The sequence below is a fragment of the Salvelinus fontinalis genome, chromosome 19 (assembly GCF_029448725.1).
Source record: "Salvelinus fontinalis isolate EN_2023a chromosome 19, ASM2944872v1, whole genome shotgun sequence".
Lineage (NCBI taxonomy): Eukaryota > Metazoa > Chordata > Actinopteri > Salmoniformes > Salmonidae > Salvelinus > Salvelinus fontinalis.
In genome coordinates this window covers 19118233-19135757 of record NC_074683.1, presented here as the reverse complement: position 1 = coordinate 19135757, position 17525 = coordinate 19118233, and the positions used below count along the sequence as shown (strand labels likewise).

General features: G+C 41.0%; 1 protein-coding gene and 1 long non-coding RNA gene across 5 annotated transcripts in view; both read left to right on the top strand.

Moving 5' to 3' along the window:
* Positions 1-6942, top strand: part of LOC129816464 (melanophilin-like) — a 133677-nt gene extending 126735 nt beyond the window's left edge. For all 3 annotated transcript variants that reach the window (XM_055870989.1, XM_055870988.1, XM_055870987.1), the window contains 3 exons: positions 573-644; positions 1011-1059; positions 4420-6942. In XM_055870989.1, the coding sequence (XP_055726964.1) occupies positions 573-644; positions 1011-1059; positions 4420-4469 (171 nt within the window). In that variant the 3' untranslated portion in view covers positions 4470-6942. The remainder of the gene's footprint in view (positions 1-572; positions 645-1010; positions 1060-4419) is intronic.
* A 1609-nt stretch (positions 6943-8551) lies between these two features.
* On the top strand, positions 8552-10805 carry LOC129817009 (uncharacterized). 2 transcript variants are annotated; one of them, XR_008753647.1, is made up of 3 exons: positions 8552-8847; positions 10087-10236; positions 10561-10805. It is a non-coding gene; the product is annotated as an uncharacterized LOC129817009 (long non-coding RNA). The 2 variants fall into 2 exon arrangements; XR_008753648.1 differs by having other exon boundaries at positions 10505-10805.
* Positions 10806-17525: the final 6720 nt, after the last annotated feature.

Genomic DNA, 17525 nt, shown 5'->3' with positions numbered 1-17525 from the left:
TTTTTCTCTTCATTATTTATAAATTTGCAAAAATGTCTTAACTGTTTTTGCTTTGTCATTTATAGGGTATTGTGCGTAGATTGATGAGGGGGGGAAAACGATTCAATATATTGTAGAATAAGGCTGTAAAGTAACAAAATGTGGAAAAAGTCAAGGGGTCTGAATACTTTCCAAATGCACTATGTGTATGCGAACAATACAACTTGATTTGATTTTTGAGTTGATTGTCAGTGACTGACATAACAAGAGAGAAACTGCTGATGCACAACCAAATTGCACCTGGTGTATTCGATCAGGACCTAAGCAGCCGATTATGTCGCTTATGCCTGGAACCACCACTGCCCCTTAGTCTAGTCAAGCATTAGAGATGGGCAACCAGCAAATCTCAAGCCATACACTTCAAACCAAGGAGGCACATTGTTCAGAAAGGTCTTTAAAGATCATCCGTTCCTGGACTAAAAAAGCACTTTCAATGGAGCTTCTTTATTGAGCTACCTTTTTAGTCCAACAGCAGGCTTAATCTGGGTCCAGGAGACACAGTTCCATTGAGTTATTGTCCTTTTCCCCTGAAGGTGACAGACATCGAGAACAAGATCGCTGCCCTGAGTGCTGCTGGGATGTCTGTGGATATGACCAGGAGAAAGGTAAAGTGGGCAGAGCCTGGGACCTGTCAAAATCAGATTTGAGTATCTCTGTACTTACTCATGATTTTGATGAAAACAGGACCCTCGTGTAAAACAAAACATGGTGTTATGTGTATTTTTCGAAAAGTGACATTTTCACCCATATAGGCTCATTACAAAGCACTCTCCAAGAGATGAAACGAGCTTTTTTACTTTTTCACAGATCAACTCCCATGTCACCATAACATAGCACAGACATAGCGTGGGAAGAGGTGTCTCTGTCTGATTCCAGTGTCTAATTTGAATCAGACTACTGCCGAGTCTTCATGTGCGTCCAAGGTCCTCCTCACAATTACATTCTGTTTTCTTCTCTCCATTTTCTTTTAGTCAACTGTCCCTCCCCAAAGAAGGAGAAGTGCCTATGACCTTCCAACAAGTAAGAACCGAAAAATGCCGCGCTTGCAGAATCTACAGGGGCTCGTAAACCCTAAAGTCTTTAACCTTGTTTCACTTAGAACATGATAGAATTGAGAAACATTGCGGAGCTCATTCCCGAGTGTACCAATTGGCCAAGAAACTTTGGAACACTTCCCATGCTTTGGACAGTCATAACCGTGTCATACATTGCTACAGGTTTATAGTATGTCAATTATCATATGTTTCTGGTTGATCGTCATAATAAGCTTCACTACATGACATTATCAAATGTTTATGACAGCACTATGTCAGAGTGAGGGCGACAGTTGAACTAAAGTGTCACCAGGAACCTAGCTCGGTCCCAGATCTGTTTTTGCTTTCTTGTTAACTCCTATGGTGATTGAAGTTGGCAAGACAGCACAAACAGATCTAGAACCACGCTACCGGGAACCTCCCTACATGAGAAAAGACATGCTTGTGGGGGACCCCAAAAACACTTTATAGAGAGGTTGCAAACAGCTCTATACGGTGGTTGCTTTCTAATAATCTCTTCTTTCTCCCGAAGTGTGCACTTGTTCACTTTCCTTCATGGATTCGAAAGGAAATGAGTGGTGTATGGAAACTCACTCTAGCCCATGTCTGCGCCAATCCAATGTTTTAAACTTGTCGGGAGTAGTGAACGAGTGCACACTTCAGGAAGGAGACACTGGGACGAAACCTGTGTGTTCCAACTTCCAGAGGAAGAGGTTTCAGAGGAAATCAGTCAACACGGGCTCCCTGACCCAGTGGGAAGGCCTCAGCTCCAGCGCACCACATCCTGTGGCGTAGGACCCAGTCTCAGGGTGGCTGGTGATGGGTTCGCCAGTGGTTGGTTACACTGGGCTTATACAGGCTGGGTTGGCTATGCCTGTTGTTGGTTTGTGGTTGCTCTCAGTGCTTAATTTGTGCCGGATCCTGCCGGAACAGGATCCAGCACCTCTGTTTCTGACTGTTTTGTTTTGGATCCCATTTGCCAGGATGTGGTACAGTACCTTTCATGGCATGAAAAACAATCAGTTTTCAATGTAAAAAATATAATAAAAGCTATTTAAGTTAATTCAAGTCGACTCCTCTGTAATTCTCCTGTCCCCTAAAAAACGTAATGTGAAAACGCGCCTGATATACAAAGAATTGATTTGTGTTGGGCCGGCCCGGGTTTAGCCTATGGTTTGTGTAACATTGTGGCCTATATAGACCAACGCGTGGCCATTGCTGTGGTGAGAGAAGCGTGTCTATCTCTCACAGAACTGAAATGAGATTCACTTTCTGTAATCCATCTCCCTCTCTCTGCTCTGATAGACATGAGCCTGCAACTCTCATCTCTCCAGTGTTGCACTTCATTTATTTCTTTATAGAATCAAATCCACTGAAGGGTGCTGGAGGTGCCGCAGCACCCATGGTGAATTGAAATACATTTGCCACAGTTATATAATTAATGCTGTCTTTTCAGAAAGAAATTAAATAATATTGAATACTACACCAGGAGTAGACCTATAATTTAGCCACAGAGGATCAATAGCTTATTTATTTTTTGAAATGCCTAGCTGTGGATAGTGTGAAGCCCAATTACTAGGCATGCCTACAGTCGGGAATGCCCTGCAAAATTGTCAGTGAACAGCATGCAGCCAAAACAGGCCTTTCGCAATTGTTCAAATACAATCGCGGGAAAACACAGGTTGGAAAACAAATGGACCCTGCTGAAAAGAGAAGACTAATCTGTTCGTAGACTACCAAATGATCACCTTCCAACTAGGCATATTGAGCGGACAACGTTGTTTTACCAAGTAAAAAACGAGAGAGATAAGCTTTCAGCACGAGCGCGTCAGCCATCAGCGTTGAGTGAGCTGTGCATCATTGGGTGAGTCAGTGAAACGGAAAAGCTTTTTTGGGACTATAATGTCCTCCTCATATTGCACAATACGTGTGTCTCCACACACCTAGGCCTAGGCTAGTGATGGATTCAAGACAAGGTCGGTTTTATTGATCTCAGATTCACAGTTTGTCGGTGTCAAAGTAGCCTGTCATTTTGATCATTTGTGAGGTATTAAAAAAAGATTGCGCTGAAGTCTCCAGTCATCTTAAATGATGTAGAATTGCATGAAATGGGTTTATAAAAGGCAACATTTTCCCCGGACTCTAGGCTACCAAAATGTTGCCCAACGTGTTGCCCTACTGCTCTATGCCAAATCTAAAGCACTGGTTGCTCTGTGTGGTGTTTCTCTTGTTGGCATACTCCTTCATACTCTCTTGAGTTTATTCCACACGGGGTAGGCATGTGGTTGGTTTTGGTTCATCTGTGTGTTGATTGGGTAATTCATGAATTACCGGAGCTGATAAAATGGTGTTGATCTAAGAATCAAAACATTGTTTCTCTTGTTTTGGGCCTCTAAATGTAAAGCTGCAGAGGTATAATCGTTCTCTTGTTTCTACATTGCATAGTCATTAGAACAGGGTGGTGAGGCTTGGAGTCATACCTGTATTCACTTTTTTTCATTGTCAAGTTGCCTGTGTAGGCTCTAAACACTGTGACGCACTCAACGACGTTCTCTATCCCATAGATCCCGTAGAGAAATCAACCGTGATTGTTTTGCACTGCCGCCACTTCAGTGACACGTGCGTTGAACACTGATAAGAGGAATGCGATAAGAGAGACACGGAGAACAGGGCGCGATGAGGAAAGAGGCGAGCAAGAGAGAGTTGTTCGGGGTGCTGTCCAATGCCAAAATGTTTTTCTTATTCGGGTTGATTTAAAACGTGGTTGCACCACTAGTTTGGTTTAAGAAGGTTCTTAGTGTAGGATTGCTGTATGCGTTGAGTTGCCAGACTTCTACAAGAGTTTTATGAGAGCGCTGTGTGAGTGTGGGAGGAATACTGTACACACACAACACTTTCTCATCAGCCCCTTAGGTATAGTTAGTTATTCAGCCTATTTTAGGTGGCCCTAAATTATATTAGTTATGATCATCGGTATGATTTAAAATTTGCGGTCCCAGTCTTTTCAGCTGACCTAACAACTAAGCATCAAGGGTATTTATGTGACACATGTTGAACTATTCTTGTGTCCCAATGTCCCAGGTTTATAAGTCAGTCGTGTTTGGGATAATCGTCCAATCACTCTCCAATGGAATCAAAGCATTCTCTCCCTCTCCTCCCCATTTCTCTCTCTCTCTCTCTCTCTCTCTCTCTCTCTCTCTCTCTCTCTCTCTCTCTCTCTCTCTCTCTCTCTCTCTCTATTCTCTCTCTCTATTCTCTCTCTCTATTCTCTCTCTCTATTCTCTCTCTCTATTCTCTCTCTCTTCTCTCTTCTCTTCTCTCTCTCTTCTCTCTCTCTATTCTGCAGAAACCAGTAATGGCACAGGGTCCATGAGGAGGAAGTTGAGCATCTTGTAACTGAGTGATTCTTATAACAGAGAATCTTCTGGAGCAGGAGTCCATTTAGAATACTTTGTCAAGGTCTTTCATTGGCTATACGTTATTGTGAACTGAACCTGGGTATAATGCCATTATCTCTCTGTGTTTGTTTGTTTATTACATTTATCCAATATTATTTCTAATAATATTTATATTCAACAATGTGAAATGTTATGCTTCATGTTTCATTGTCTTAATGCATTTGTTAAAAAGTTTTTTTTTAAACTAAAAAAAACATAGCAATGATTTAACTGCCAAGTTTATTAAAATGTACTAATGACTAGACTTAGACATCCATAGTACATTAACTGTAATCACATGTTTGTACTACGGTTGAATGAGCCTGTTGAAAAGCTTTATTAACTTAACTATTAACAGATTACGCAATTATATGTAGGGTTTTCTCCAGAGAATTGCAGCTGTTTCTCATATAGGCTTCATTCCATAGGGTTCATGGAACACTTTGTAGGAACCAAATCTCAGTGGTCAATTCATAAACCAATTCCAGGTGGCACATATGGTTCTCCATTGGGTTCCAGTCTATGTGCTTTCTGACATCAAGGGACAAGAGATTGAGTCATGGTCTGCGTCCAGACCCGGCGCCAGAACGAATCATTTGGACTGCCTTTGCTTTCCATAGGCGGGCCCGTTTTTTCACGGGGCCTCATGCGTGCACATGCTTGCGCGTTCACAGTTTTTTTAAATTGGTGTAATACTTTGAAAAAATCCACAGCTATTTTTTTTAAAGAAGCTAATTATCCTCTGTGGCTAAATCATGCTCCCTGGTGAAGTGTTTTTAATTATTTTATTTACACAGGAGTAATTATATAATTTGGGAGAAACATGCTTTTACTTTTGGGCAATCCAGCATCTTAACAGTACACTGTGCACACGACAACTTTCCATTCCAATTAGCAAGAGGCTGAAACCAGAGATCTGTACATAATGACGAGTTGCTTATGTCTCCACCCTAACAATGGGTATTCCCATAGAAACGCATTGAATTTATACTGGACAGATTTTGGCAAGAGTGAGCCCTCTCGCTTCGCCACTTCCTCTCTGCTGAAGCTATATCACAGGAGAAAGCATCCTGTCACGCCCTGGCCTTAGTATTCTTTGTTTTCTTTATTATTTTAGTTAGGTCAGGGTGTGACATGGGGAATGTTTGTGTTTTGTTGGTTTTGGGTGTTTTTATGGTAAAGGGGTGGTTGGGTATAGTATATGGGTTTGTGTGGAGTACATGTGTCTAGTGTTGTCTATGTATGTTTAGTTGTCTAGGAGAGTCTATGGTTACCTGAATGAGTTCCCAATTAGAGACAGCTGATTTCGGTTGTCTCTGATTGGGAGCCTTATTTAGGGTAGCCATAGGCTCTCATTGGTTGTGAGTAATTGTCTATGTCAGAACGTTTGTAGCCTGTTGTATGTGCACGACGTTTATTAGCTTCACGATCGTTTGTTGTTTTGTTAGTTTGTATTAAGTGTTTCGTGTTTATTTTTCGTCATCTTTTAAAATAAAAGAAGATGGCTTACTTTCCAAATGCTGCGTTTTGGTCCATCAATCCGCCACACGATCGTGACACATCCAAGCGAGCGAAACAGCGCCCCTCTATATGTAGCTCATGTATCTGATGCTGTGTGGCCAGAAATAGTATGACATGCCATACTCTTTTGGTCCAGATAGCATCAGATACATCCTTTACACATACTGAGACAGAGAGGCGCTGTTTCGCTCGCTCGGATGCTTTAACTGAGATCGATGCGTCTTTCTGTCGGCAGTCGTCTCGGTCAAATAAATGATCAATAATTCAATATTTTATTTGGACGGGCAAGGATGTACGGTAGGTCGGGCTAGGCCCCATAAAGCCTGCCCATTACGCCGGGCCTTTTTGCGTCCAAATGGCACCCTATTTCCTATGTAGTGCACTTATTTTGACCAGAGTCCTATGGGGTTACAGTCAAAAGTAGTTATTTTTATTTGATTTATTTAACCCTTAATGTAGTGCACTATAAATGGAATAGAGGGACATTTAATTATGTAGGTGTAGGAGACTGTTCAAATAGATACAGCAATTTGATGCTGGAATATTTGGGCATATATTCAGGATATACACACAAACATGGGTGCGTGAATGATGCAAGAAAGAGGTTAGAGCTATGTACTGATTGCCGCTATTGTACTATGTAAAACAGTAAAGTATCATTAATGTAGCTTTTAGTACAATATACTTAATACTGCTTTTTTGCTACTGAATTGCTCTGTACATTTGTAGTCATCTGAATTAATTCATTTGAATGAATTTGTATCCTCTGCATGACCTCTTAATTGCTATTTTATATGTATTATTAGATATCTTAAAGTGAACATCACTACAAAGTATGGGAACCATGTTTCCATTACTATAGTGCCAAGTAACACCTTTGACATTACTAATTAAAATGTAAACAAAGTAAATGTTTTTGTGTTTGTCTTTTATTCATGCTTCCACTTTTGTAATTAATGACTCAATAAATTCAAGGTCAATTATATTTATTTCAACAACTACCTTTTCTCCCAGCATATGTTTTCTTATCTGCCTTATTATTCAGCCACAAGTTTACACACCAATATATATTTGTAGCTTTGTCAAGTTTTTGTATTTCTTGCGGTTGGAGTCTTATCTCATCGCAATTTAACCATAGACATCGGATTAATTCCGTCTATAAGAAAACATGGCGATATTTTGATCACGACATTTCCTGTGACATAGGGATGGAATCAGATACTCTTAGGATAGTCGTTTTCTCCGGGCTGCTGCTTATTGAAAAGTATGTCATTTCCTTAGCGAAAATCAAAAACAGTTCTCACTAAGATCCCTCTGAAAGGTCTCGCTAAGGTCCACTGGTGTGAGACTAAGATGTTTTCCATGTCGTTATCACCAGCCTTGTCATGAAATGGCCTCTGAACGAGCCGAATGCCTGTTGCGAGTGCACATAGACACACTGCAGGAATTCCATTACAGATAGCTACCACACATTACTTTGCGCAACACATACTGTTTCACTCTTGCCCTATCTATATGGGACCACCCATTATGGTCAAGAGAAAATCCGCACAACCCACATTGCATTGCACTTGTGTGGCCTGGGTGGTCAAGCTGTCAACAACAGTCTCTCTACTCTTTCCAATAAAACATACAATACAGAATGAATGGGACTGCACAACTGATTCTATTAAATAAACCCTTAAAGACATTATGGAAGCTAGTCATAATGTAGTTAAATAATATTAATAACTCTCCTAATCCCCTTGCTGGACATAAAATATTCCATATACTGCGCCCCTCCATTTTCTCACCCCTTATTCCAAGATTTAAAGTAGGACCATGAATGAAGGATCATACATGGAGGATTGTGGTCATGGCTATTTACAGAAAGCAGCATACCTTGCCTTTTAATAATTAATTTATTCAGACCATTGTATAGTTTGTGCATGTTCATGGTTTTGTAAGTATATCTTGTTCATTTTAGATGACGCAGTTATAGGTGTCACCGAGGATGTGAGTCCTCTATGTGCTCATGATTGGCTTTGTGTGAATGTTTGAGAAGATGCACGTGCGACTTGACCTCTCAACCAAACATTACATTTTTTTATTTATACCAATTTATATCCATTTCTGAAACTGCAACATACAGCAAGAGGTTAGGGTAAAGTCGATCATTTTATGAATGCTAACGAGTGGTTAGGGTTTGTTCTGTGGTAGGGTAAGGTCAAGTTTAGCCAGCTAATGTGCGCAGTGTCACCAAATGTACAGATACAGTAGGACGCATAAAAACGAACAATAAAATGTTTTATTATCATGATTCGAGTAATAACAGGCTCATGAGAAAGATGTCAATGTTTAATATCCATGTACACAAAAGAGGAATGAGACACAAGGTAGATACAAGGTGTGTGTGTGTGTGTGTGTGTGTGTGTGTGTGTGTGTGTGTGTGTGTGTGTGTGTGTGTGTGTGTGTGTGTGTGTGTGTGTGTGGGTGTGCAATGTGACATCAGCATCCCCTCTGTGTGGATATAAACCTACTTCCAGAGCAGGTCCTTTTCTGAATGACTCTCCACTACAGCCGTACACCTCAACTCCATCCACCTCACAGGATAAGCAGAGGCATGCCAAGACACTTCATCTCTCCCTAGACGCATAGACTAAATACACTGAGTAACTCTGGTCTATCATACTTTTTACACTCTAGTAGCTAGCCATCGGAGCAGAAGATTCTCTTGATTCTCCATTCAAGCAGAGGGACAAGCCGAAGCCTGATTTTCTGTCCGTCCTACACCCGAGGTTCCTAAAGCCAAAGGATACTTGGCTCTTCTCCACATTGTAAGTTTTCATGTCTATTCTTAACTCTTAAATGTCCTTCAATTAACTCTAAGATGTTTTATTTTAATAGCGGTTGTTATATTTTGAGCAAATTTGATTCTTGTTTTTTTTACACGCCTGAAGCACATTTGATGTCACAAGTGAACTCCATGACCAGTCTATCCCCAGGATTTACCAATGCTATTTTTCTATTCTGTTTTAGAGGCACTGCAATCATTTTCATAGCCAAGTCCTATAGCAAAAACTGGATGAATCACTGATGTTTCCGCGTCATTTTAACCAAATAAAATCTATGTGATTACGTTGAATCCACATGGAAAACTGATTGGATTTGCAAAAAGTCATCAATATAAAGGCATTTTGTCTTTTTTCAACCAACATTTTCCCAACCTAAAATTCCTAATATTGAGTTGCACCCCCCTTTGCCCTCAGAACAGCCTCAATTCGTCTGCATGGACTACAAGATGTTGAAGGCATACAGGGTTGCTGGCCCATTGAGTCCAATACTGAGTCCAATACTTCCCACAGTTGTGTCACGTTGGCTGGATGTCCTTATGGTGGTGGATACACATGGGGAAACTGTTGAGCATGAAAAACCCTGCAGCGTTGCAGTTCTTGATACACTCAAACTGGTGTGCCTGGCGCCTACTATCATACCCCATGCACCCTGTCTTGACCATTCACGCTCTGAAAGGCGCATACACAATCCATGTCTCAATTGTCTCAAGGCTTAAAAATACTTCTTTAACCTGTCTCCTCCCCTTCATCCACACTGATTGAAGTGGAATTAACAGGTGACATCAATAAGGGATCATAGCTTTCACCTGGATTTACCTGGTCAGTCTATGTCATGGAAAGAGCAAGTGTTCCCAATGTTTTCTACACTTAGGGTATTGTGCTATTTTCTTGTCCATGCAATGTTTACAGAATTGTTTCATGCATAGTTTGGTAGTCAGTGTATTGCGCTTATGATAGTTTGGCAACAGAAGACAGAAATGTACTAGGAGCTTGGTATTCTGTTGTACTGTATCTTCTGATTGTTATTATTTAATCTCATATTATAAATTCCTGGACTCTAAATAATTTATTCTATAGCACCTTTATAATCAAAGTTATGTTAATTGGTTCTGGTTGATCATTGATTTCTATTATTATTTGCATGATGAATGCTATTTACTTTCTATGAACCTATGCTCATTAGCAAGAATTCAATTCTAAAGTAAAACTTTATTGTTCCAGATTGACGTCTGCCCCAGCCTAGGACTCAGTGATCGAATATCTGTATGATGACCATGAGGGTGTGTGCGGTGCTCTATGCCCTCATGTTACTGCTGTCACGGACTCTATCCAAAACACACGTTGGGTATCCACAGCGCTCCATGGAGATAAGTATGTTATTTTCCAATCTCTGTCTTTCTTTACTCATCATTTTTTCCTTTAACTTTAACTAATTTACTATAAAGTCATATGATCGCTCTCGCCACTTTCATTCTTTGGACCGCATTCACACACTCACTCTCTCCTACCATGTTCTTGTGCACACTCCTCTCATTCTCTTCCAACTTCTCCCACAGTCCCTTTCACCCCACAGATTCTGTTACAACCTCACCTATATTTCTCAGCTCCCCCCAACATTGACATTATTATTTATTTTCAGACGGGTTGTTGTGTGTCTTCTATTTTTCCTCCGCCAAAAATATTTGTGACACTCAGATCCAGACAGCTATGCCTCGTGGTACACAGGACGAGGGATCCGACCAGTAGGACGTTTTGGGCGACGGACGAACGGGAGAATCCAAAGGCTGGCTCTCGCCACACATAGTCTGTGTTCCCAACATGGAAAACGAAGACTGGCGAACGGATTAATTACATCATGAAACTGTTTTGCCTCTTTCTTTCTCCGTTGTTGTTTGTATATTAAGAAGTGACGTGATTTGAATAAAAACATTTAGAAACTAGGGTGTCATGGTGAATTCTGCTCTTCTTACATACAGTGCATCTGTCTCATATTGTGCATTTGTCTTGGCTTTGACTCTAAATTGTAACCTTTAACACTTCTGGACAACATTTTTACTTACGCTTTATATTACAGTCATTTTACAGTGAGGTTCGGGGCCGGACTTGGACCAAAAATCGTCCCTGGCATTTTTAACACACTGGGCCATTTTTTCCCCCCGAGACCCCCTATTATTAGACCGTTAATAATTTGTGCACGGTATAAAGATTACTAAGGTATAAAGACTAGTAACATAGGCTGTAAAGTAGTAGGGAACACCGTACAAGCGATAAAGGCTTAAGGGCTACAGCATAAGAATTGTTGGAAGAGATTCTCTTCTGCACTGTTGAACCAATCCAGCAAATGTGGAGGAGGAGTTAAGATGGAGTGTCGTCTTGTTCAAATCCAAAACGCGGACGTCGCATCAGGCTCTTTTTCCATTTCCACTGAAAAACGGATGCATCCGGTTGGGGCCAAACCCGCAGGTAATTGCCTGTAGCTCATTGGCTAGATGCACTATATATACAAAAGTATGTGGACACCCCTTCAAATTAGTGGATTCGGCTATTTCAGCCACACCCGTTGCTGACAGGCGTATAAAATCGAGCACACAGCCATACAATTTCCATAGACAAACATTGGCAGTAGGACTGGCTTATTGAAAAGCTCAGTGACTTTCAATGTGGCGCCATCATAGGATGACACCTTTCCAACAAGTCAGTTTGTCATATTTCTGCCCTGCTACAGCTGCCCCGGTCAACTGTAAGTGCTGTTATGAAGTGGAAACATCTAGGAGACAACGGTTCAGCCGCAAAGTGGTAGACCACACTAGCTCTGTCATGTATCAGTATGCAGAGGTGAGTACGGAGTCAAGCTCACACAATGGGACCGCCGAGTGCTGAAGCACGTAGCGCGTAACAATCGTCTGTCCTTAGTTGCAACACTCACTACCGAGTTCCAAACTGCCTCTGGAAGCAACGTCAGCACAATAACTATTCATCGGGAGCTTCATGAAATGGGTTTTCATGGCAGAGCAGACACACACAAGCCTAAGGTCAAATCACCCTTCACCATCTGGCAGCCCGAGGGACAAATCTGAATTGCCAGGAGAACGCAACCTGCCCAAATGCATAGTGCCAACTGTAAAGTTTGGTGGAGGAGTAATAATGGTATTGGTGTCACACCCTGGCCTTAGTTATCTTTGTTTTCTTTATTATTTTAGTTAGGACAGGGTGTGACATGGGGGATGTATGTGTTTTGTATTGTCTAGGGGTTTTTGTATGTTTATGGGGCAGTGTTCAGTCTAGGTGTATGTATGTCTATGGTTGCCTAGATTGGTTCTCAATTAGAGACAGCTGTCTATCGTTGTCTCTGATTGGGAACCATATTTAGGCAGCCATATTCATTAGGTAGTTCGTGGGTGATTGTCTATGTGTAAGTTGCCTGTGTATGCACTTATTGCTTATATAGCGTCGCGTTCGTTGGTTTGTTGTTTTTGTTTAGTTTGTAAAGTGTTCTTCGTTTCGTCTTAAATAAAAAGAGAAGATGTATTGTTATCACGCTGCGCCTTGGTCCTCCTCTCTTCAATGTTACGACGAACGTGACAATTGGGCTGTTTTTCATGGTTCAGACTAAGCCCCTTAGTTCCAGTGAAGGGAAATCTTAACGCTACAGCATACAATGACATTCTAGACAATTCTGTGCTTCCAACTTTGTGCCAACAGTTTGCGGAAGGCCCTTTCTTGTTTCAGCATGACAATGTCCCCGTGCACAAAGCGAGGTCCATACAGAAATGTTTTGTCAAGATCAGTGTGGAAGAACTTGACTGGTCTGCACAGAGCCCGGACCTCAACCCCATCGAACACCTTTGGGATTAATTGGAACGCCGACTGAGAGCCAGGTCTAATCGCCCAACATCAGTGCCCGACCTCACTAATGCTCTTGTGGCTGAATGGAAGCAAGTCCCCACAGCAATGTTCCAACATCTAGTGGAAAGCCTTCTCAGAAGAGTGGAGGCTGTTAGAGCAGCAAAGCGGGGACCAACTCCATATTAATGCCCATGATTTTGGAATTAGATGTTCTACGAGCAGATGTCCACATACACAAAATAACCAAAAGTATGTCTGGTGATCAGAATCATAGTTGCCGGGCTACATGGCAACAAACCAGGGATCGGTTGGCTAAAGTCAGGGAGGTGAGAGAGTTCTACAGCCAGACACCTTGGCACCAGAAGGAGGAGAGTGTCAGAGAAGGCTGCAGAAGCCTATACACTTAGGAGCCACATGGGGTTTTCCATAGAGGGAAGGCATTAGGATTGTAACTTGTCATAACTCTCCTGTGACTATCTGAAGGATCAGGTTACAGTGGGTCCGCTCTACAGCGTGCTCTCTCTCGTAGAGGGGGAGAGCAGGAAGCCGGCTGTGTTATGGTCGGTCATAAAATACGCTGCCCCTATGCTCTGTAGTGTTCGAGTTTGGAATGTAAACTGTGGAACACAGAGAGATCCTTGGACATCAAGTTTGAATAATTAAACAATATTTATATTTTTGAGAATGTGGGAGTGGTCCGTGGACACTTAAGGGACAGTCATGACGAGTGTGTTTAATTTGGTGATCTCATGAAGGACAGGAGACCCACATTACTGTATCTCTGGTTGTGTACACCTTCCAATTATGGGGTTTACTGATGGTTGTGTCATGACGTTGACCTGTGGGTAAGGTTTATGACCCCCCATAAATACCTTTCTCCCTTTCCTCTCTCTTGACTCTACCGAAGGACTCTTGAAAAGCCTTTGTTAAACATAGAGAGTCTGTGAAAATTAAAAGGTGGGGGGAAAGGAACCATATTTCAGTAATCCAACCAATTGAAAATATGCATTGGTACTCAATGAATATGATGCCAGATCAGTTGGCGTCTGAGACATGATGACAGGACGACATAAACTGTATCTTGGAAAGCTTACACATTCTAGTTATCAGATTCACATGGAATTTTTGTGCAATTTTAAATGTTTAAATATACATTACATTACATTTATAAATATAAATATAAATATGAAACTACTTGTGAAAAGATTAAATGTAATTTTAGCTTCCAAATGAGAGAATTGGGTTTTCATAAGGTTAAAGCTCTGCTCACTCAGTGGCCCTGCCCATGTGAAGAGACATTGGTTATAAACTATGAAACATGCCCTTCTCTCCCCTCCTATATAAAGCCCTTGACGAAAATGTACCTTTCTGTTCCGATGACATTAGGGCGACAGTGCTATGTTGAAAGTGTTTAGATAATAAGCTGTTCTGTGTACATTAGGGCAAGAGCCCTATGTTAGAAGGACAAAGACCACCTACAGAACAAAGCCAACCTCAGCAAGAACCTAACAAAATTAGCATCGAATTTCAATGTGAAGGTGACGACCTCCATGCTGGAAGGATGAATTTCGACTAGACCAGCCAGGATATAGCATGAGCATATAGCATGGCAACTTGGTATGAACTTGAACTCTTATTCACTCTAGAAGTGATACCTCCTAGTCGTTGAGTTAGCAGCGGCCGGTGTAAACGTGAGCTAGGAAAGGACGGACGACCTATCCCGTCTACCACACAACGATGTTACTACAACATATTCAGGTTACCACCAGGGACACTCTTCAAAGGACAAGGAAGATCTCTGTTGGGCCACACGGCCTTCCATCTACCACCAACCTATTGAAGCGCAGCTCAGAGTAAATATTTATTGCATTTTCCTTTTCCAAATGGGCGGTAATTTAGAATGCATAAGATACTGTATTTACGATAGCATAGCTTCTCCCTTCTCCCTTCCTGCTCTTTCACTCAAACCCAACCCCCTCCCTTTGTGTAACCAGCAGTCGTATCTGTTCCATCCACTGGGGACGTTTTCTTTATGACAATTTGTAATCAATGTATGATCCATTCGGTGTATGTGATTCTGTGTGATTAGTTAGATATTTAGTAAATAAATGATTAAACCCAATTTTGTATTGCTGATTCAACTTGTTAGCCAGGGTTCGTGAGGATAACCAAGAATTTACCACTTTCAGATGAGACTAAACAAGGTGATGATTAAGTATTGACTGCTATTGACGTAAAAGATTACCAGGTCTTTAAGAGTTTATTCGGAAGATAACAGCTCTATAAACATTATTTCGTGGTGCCCCGACTTTCTAATTAATTATCTACCTGATTAGCTTAATCAGGTAATATTAATTACAGAGAAATTATTTTATAGAATAGCATGTTATATTACTTAATCCGGCATAGCCAAAGACACGACAGTTGGGTAAAATATATGATTACATATGAAACTATTTGTTAAAAGATGAAATGTTATGTTAGCCTTCTAAATGAGATTATGGATTTTCATATGAAGTTTAATTAGTCAGTGGCCACACCCCCGTGATCACAGACATCACATTAGGCGTAATAGAACCACCCCTTCTTCCACAGAGTATAAAACCCACTTCCTACAAAATGTACATTAAGTCAGAGAACGCCAGGACAGAGTCCCCACGTTGGAATGGCTACAATTCTATAAACCATTAGACTAGAAAACATGCAGCTGACGCTACATGTGAAATGGTTAAGAACTACAACTTTATAGGCCACGGAGACCATAGAGCGTGTAGCATTGGCTACACGGCTAGAAATGGTTCAACTCTGAGACTATCGATCACTACAGAATAAGAACAAATCCTAGACGTAGTATTACTAGTCTGCAGCTGAAAATAACGTAAGTCTAGTATGAGAATATCAACAACTGCGGAAGCATCTTTTCTATGCAAGAACCTTCTGTACGCCTGACATATACATTACAACAGACACTATCCAGAGCCGCTGAGAAAGCGACAACTACGAAAGACATTGAGACTTCTGGGGAAGTTAACCAGAGACTCTCTGATGAACTGACTCTCCAGCAGATTCCAACAGAGAAGACAACAACATACAGGCGTAAATATATACATTGCAATTATTCTCGAATGAGCGGCCATTCATGTGCAAAATTAGCATTTCAATGAACATAATTATCAACTGTGTGTAGTGAATCCATTTTGTCTTTCCCACTCTTTTATCTGTCCCCACCCCTTTCCATTGTCTACAAAGCCGTCATACCGGTTTAGCCCACTAGGGACTTATTAATGCATTGTCTTAGTAACCAATATCTACTGTTTGTTTGTTATGTATTTCTGTGATTATTTATTTAGTTAGTAAATAAATAATTAAGCCAATTTGTATATCGCTGATTCATCATTTAGGCTAGGTTTCGTGCAGGTATCCAAGGGTTTGCGACGTTCAGTAAGGAGAACTGATGAGGTAATAATGATACATTAATAAAAGACTAATCGATAAGATATGAAAATATCTGAGGAGTCGATTCAGGAAATAGAAACTATAAACATTTTCCCGTGATGCCCCAACTTCCTAGTTAATTAAAGTTTACATGATTAGTTTAATCACGTAATAATAATAATAGTTACACATCGAGAATTGACTTGACTTGATAACAGTCTCCACATTTAATGATAGTCCAGACACGACAAACTGATCTTAGATATTTATTGGCAAACATATTAGCTCGAGCCAGTCAGTAATGGAGAGGTGAATCATAATAAAAATGTAATCATAGTCATTATATGAAAATATGGGGAAAATATATGTCTAAAGGCTATTGTTGACAAGGATCATTTTAGGGGTGTAATATATGAGCTCATATTTCACCAAACAAAAGTGATTGTAATTAACATGTGTAACTTTCCAGCCTCAATTAAATCATCTTCTGATTAGAGATTGCCCCTCGCTTCCATTTCAAATATATCCTCTCGATAGCTCACTTTATGGGGATTCACTCAGGCGGATTCTCTAACGGAAGTACCAATCACAGAGTTTGTTGGAGACAGACAGGTCGAATGGCGAATGATATTAAAACTCCTCTTCACAAGACACCACTCGCCCCGCCTCTGGTCATTATTGCCTCTCTTTGTAACGGTACTCGCCCTCATCTAATGACGAGTATGAAAGATCGGACCAATGTGCAGCGTGGTAAGTGTCCATTTTAATGAAATGCAACTGAACACTGAATGACAAAACAAAAAGAGAAAATGAACGAGACTGAAACAGTTCTGTATGGTAAAACACAGAAAACAACTACCCACAACCCATAGTGGGAAAACAGGCTACCTAAGTATGATTCTCAAACAGAGACAACGAACAACAGCTGCCTCTGATTGAGAACCATACCAGGCCAAACACAGAAATACAAACATAGAAAAACAACATAGAATGCCCACCCCAACTCACGCCCTGACCAAACCAAAACAAAGACATAAAAAAGGAACTAAAGTCAGAACGTGACACTCTTCCTTGAGAAGAGTTCTTTCTAACTCCGGAAGATCTTCTCAGCATGACTAGATTCCTGTCTTCCTACTTAACTGTTCTCTGGCGAACCGCAAGGTTCCAAACTGACAAAGGACAACGACAACCAAGCAGGGCCCAGCGGATTGACATCGAGTCCGACCATACTGGCAACAGCACCACCAGCTTCAGGTAACTTTGCAAGCTAGCTATTTACCACCACCAGGCAGGTCAACCATGTATCTAGCATGATGACAATCTATTTAGCTAGATGTTATATGGATAATGAAAACAAGTCAGTCAGACTCAATCATTCA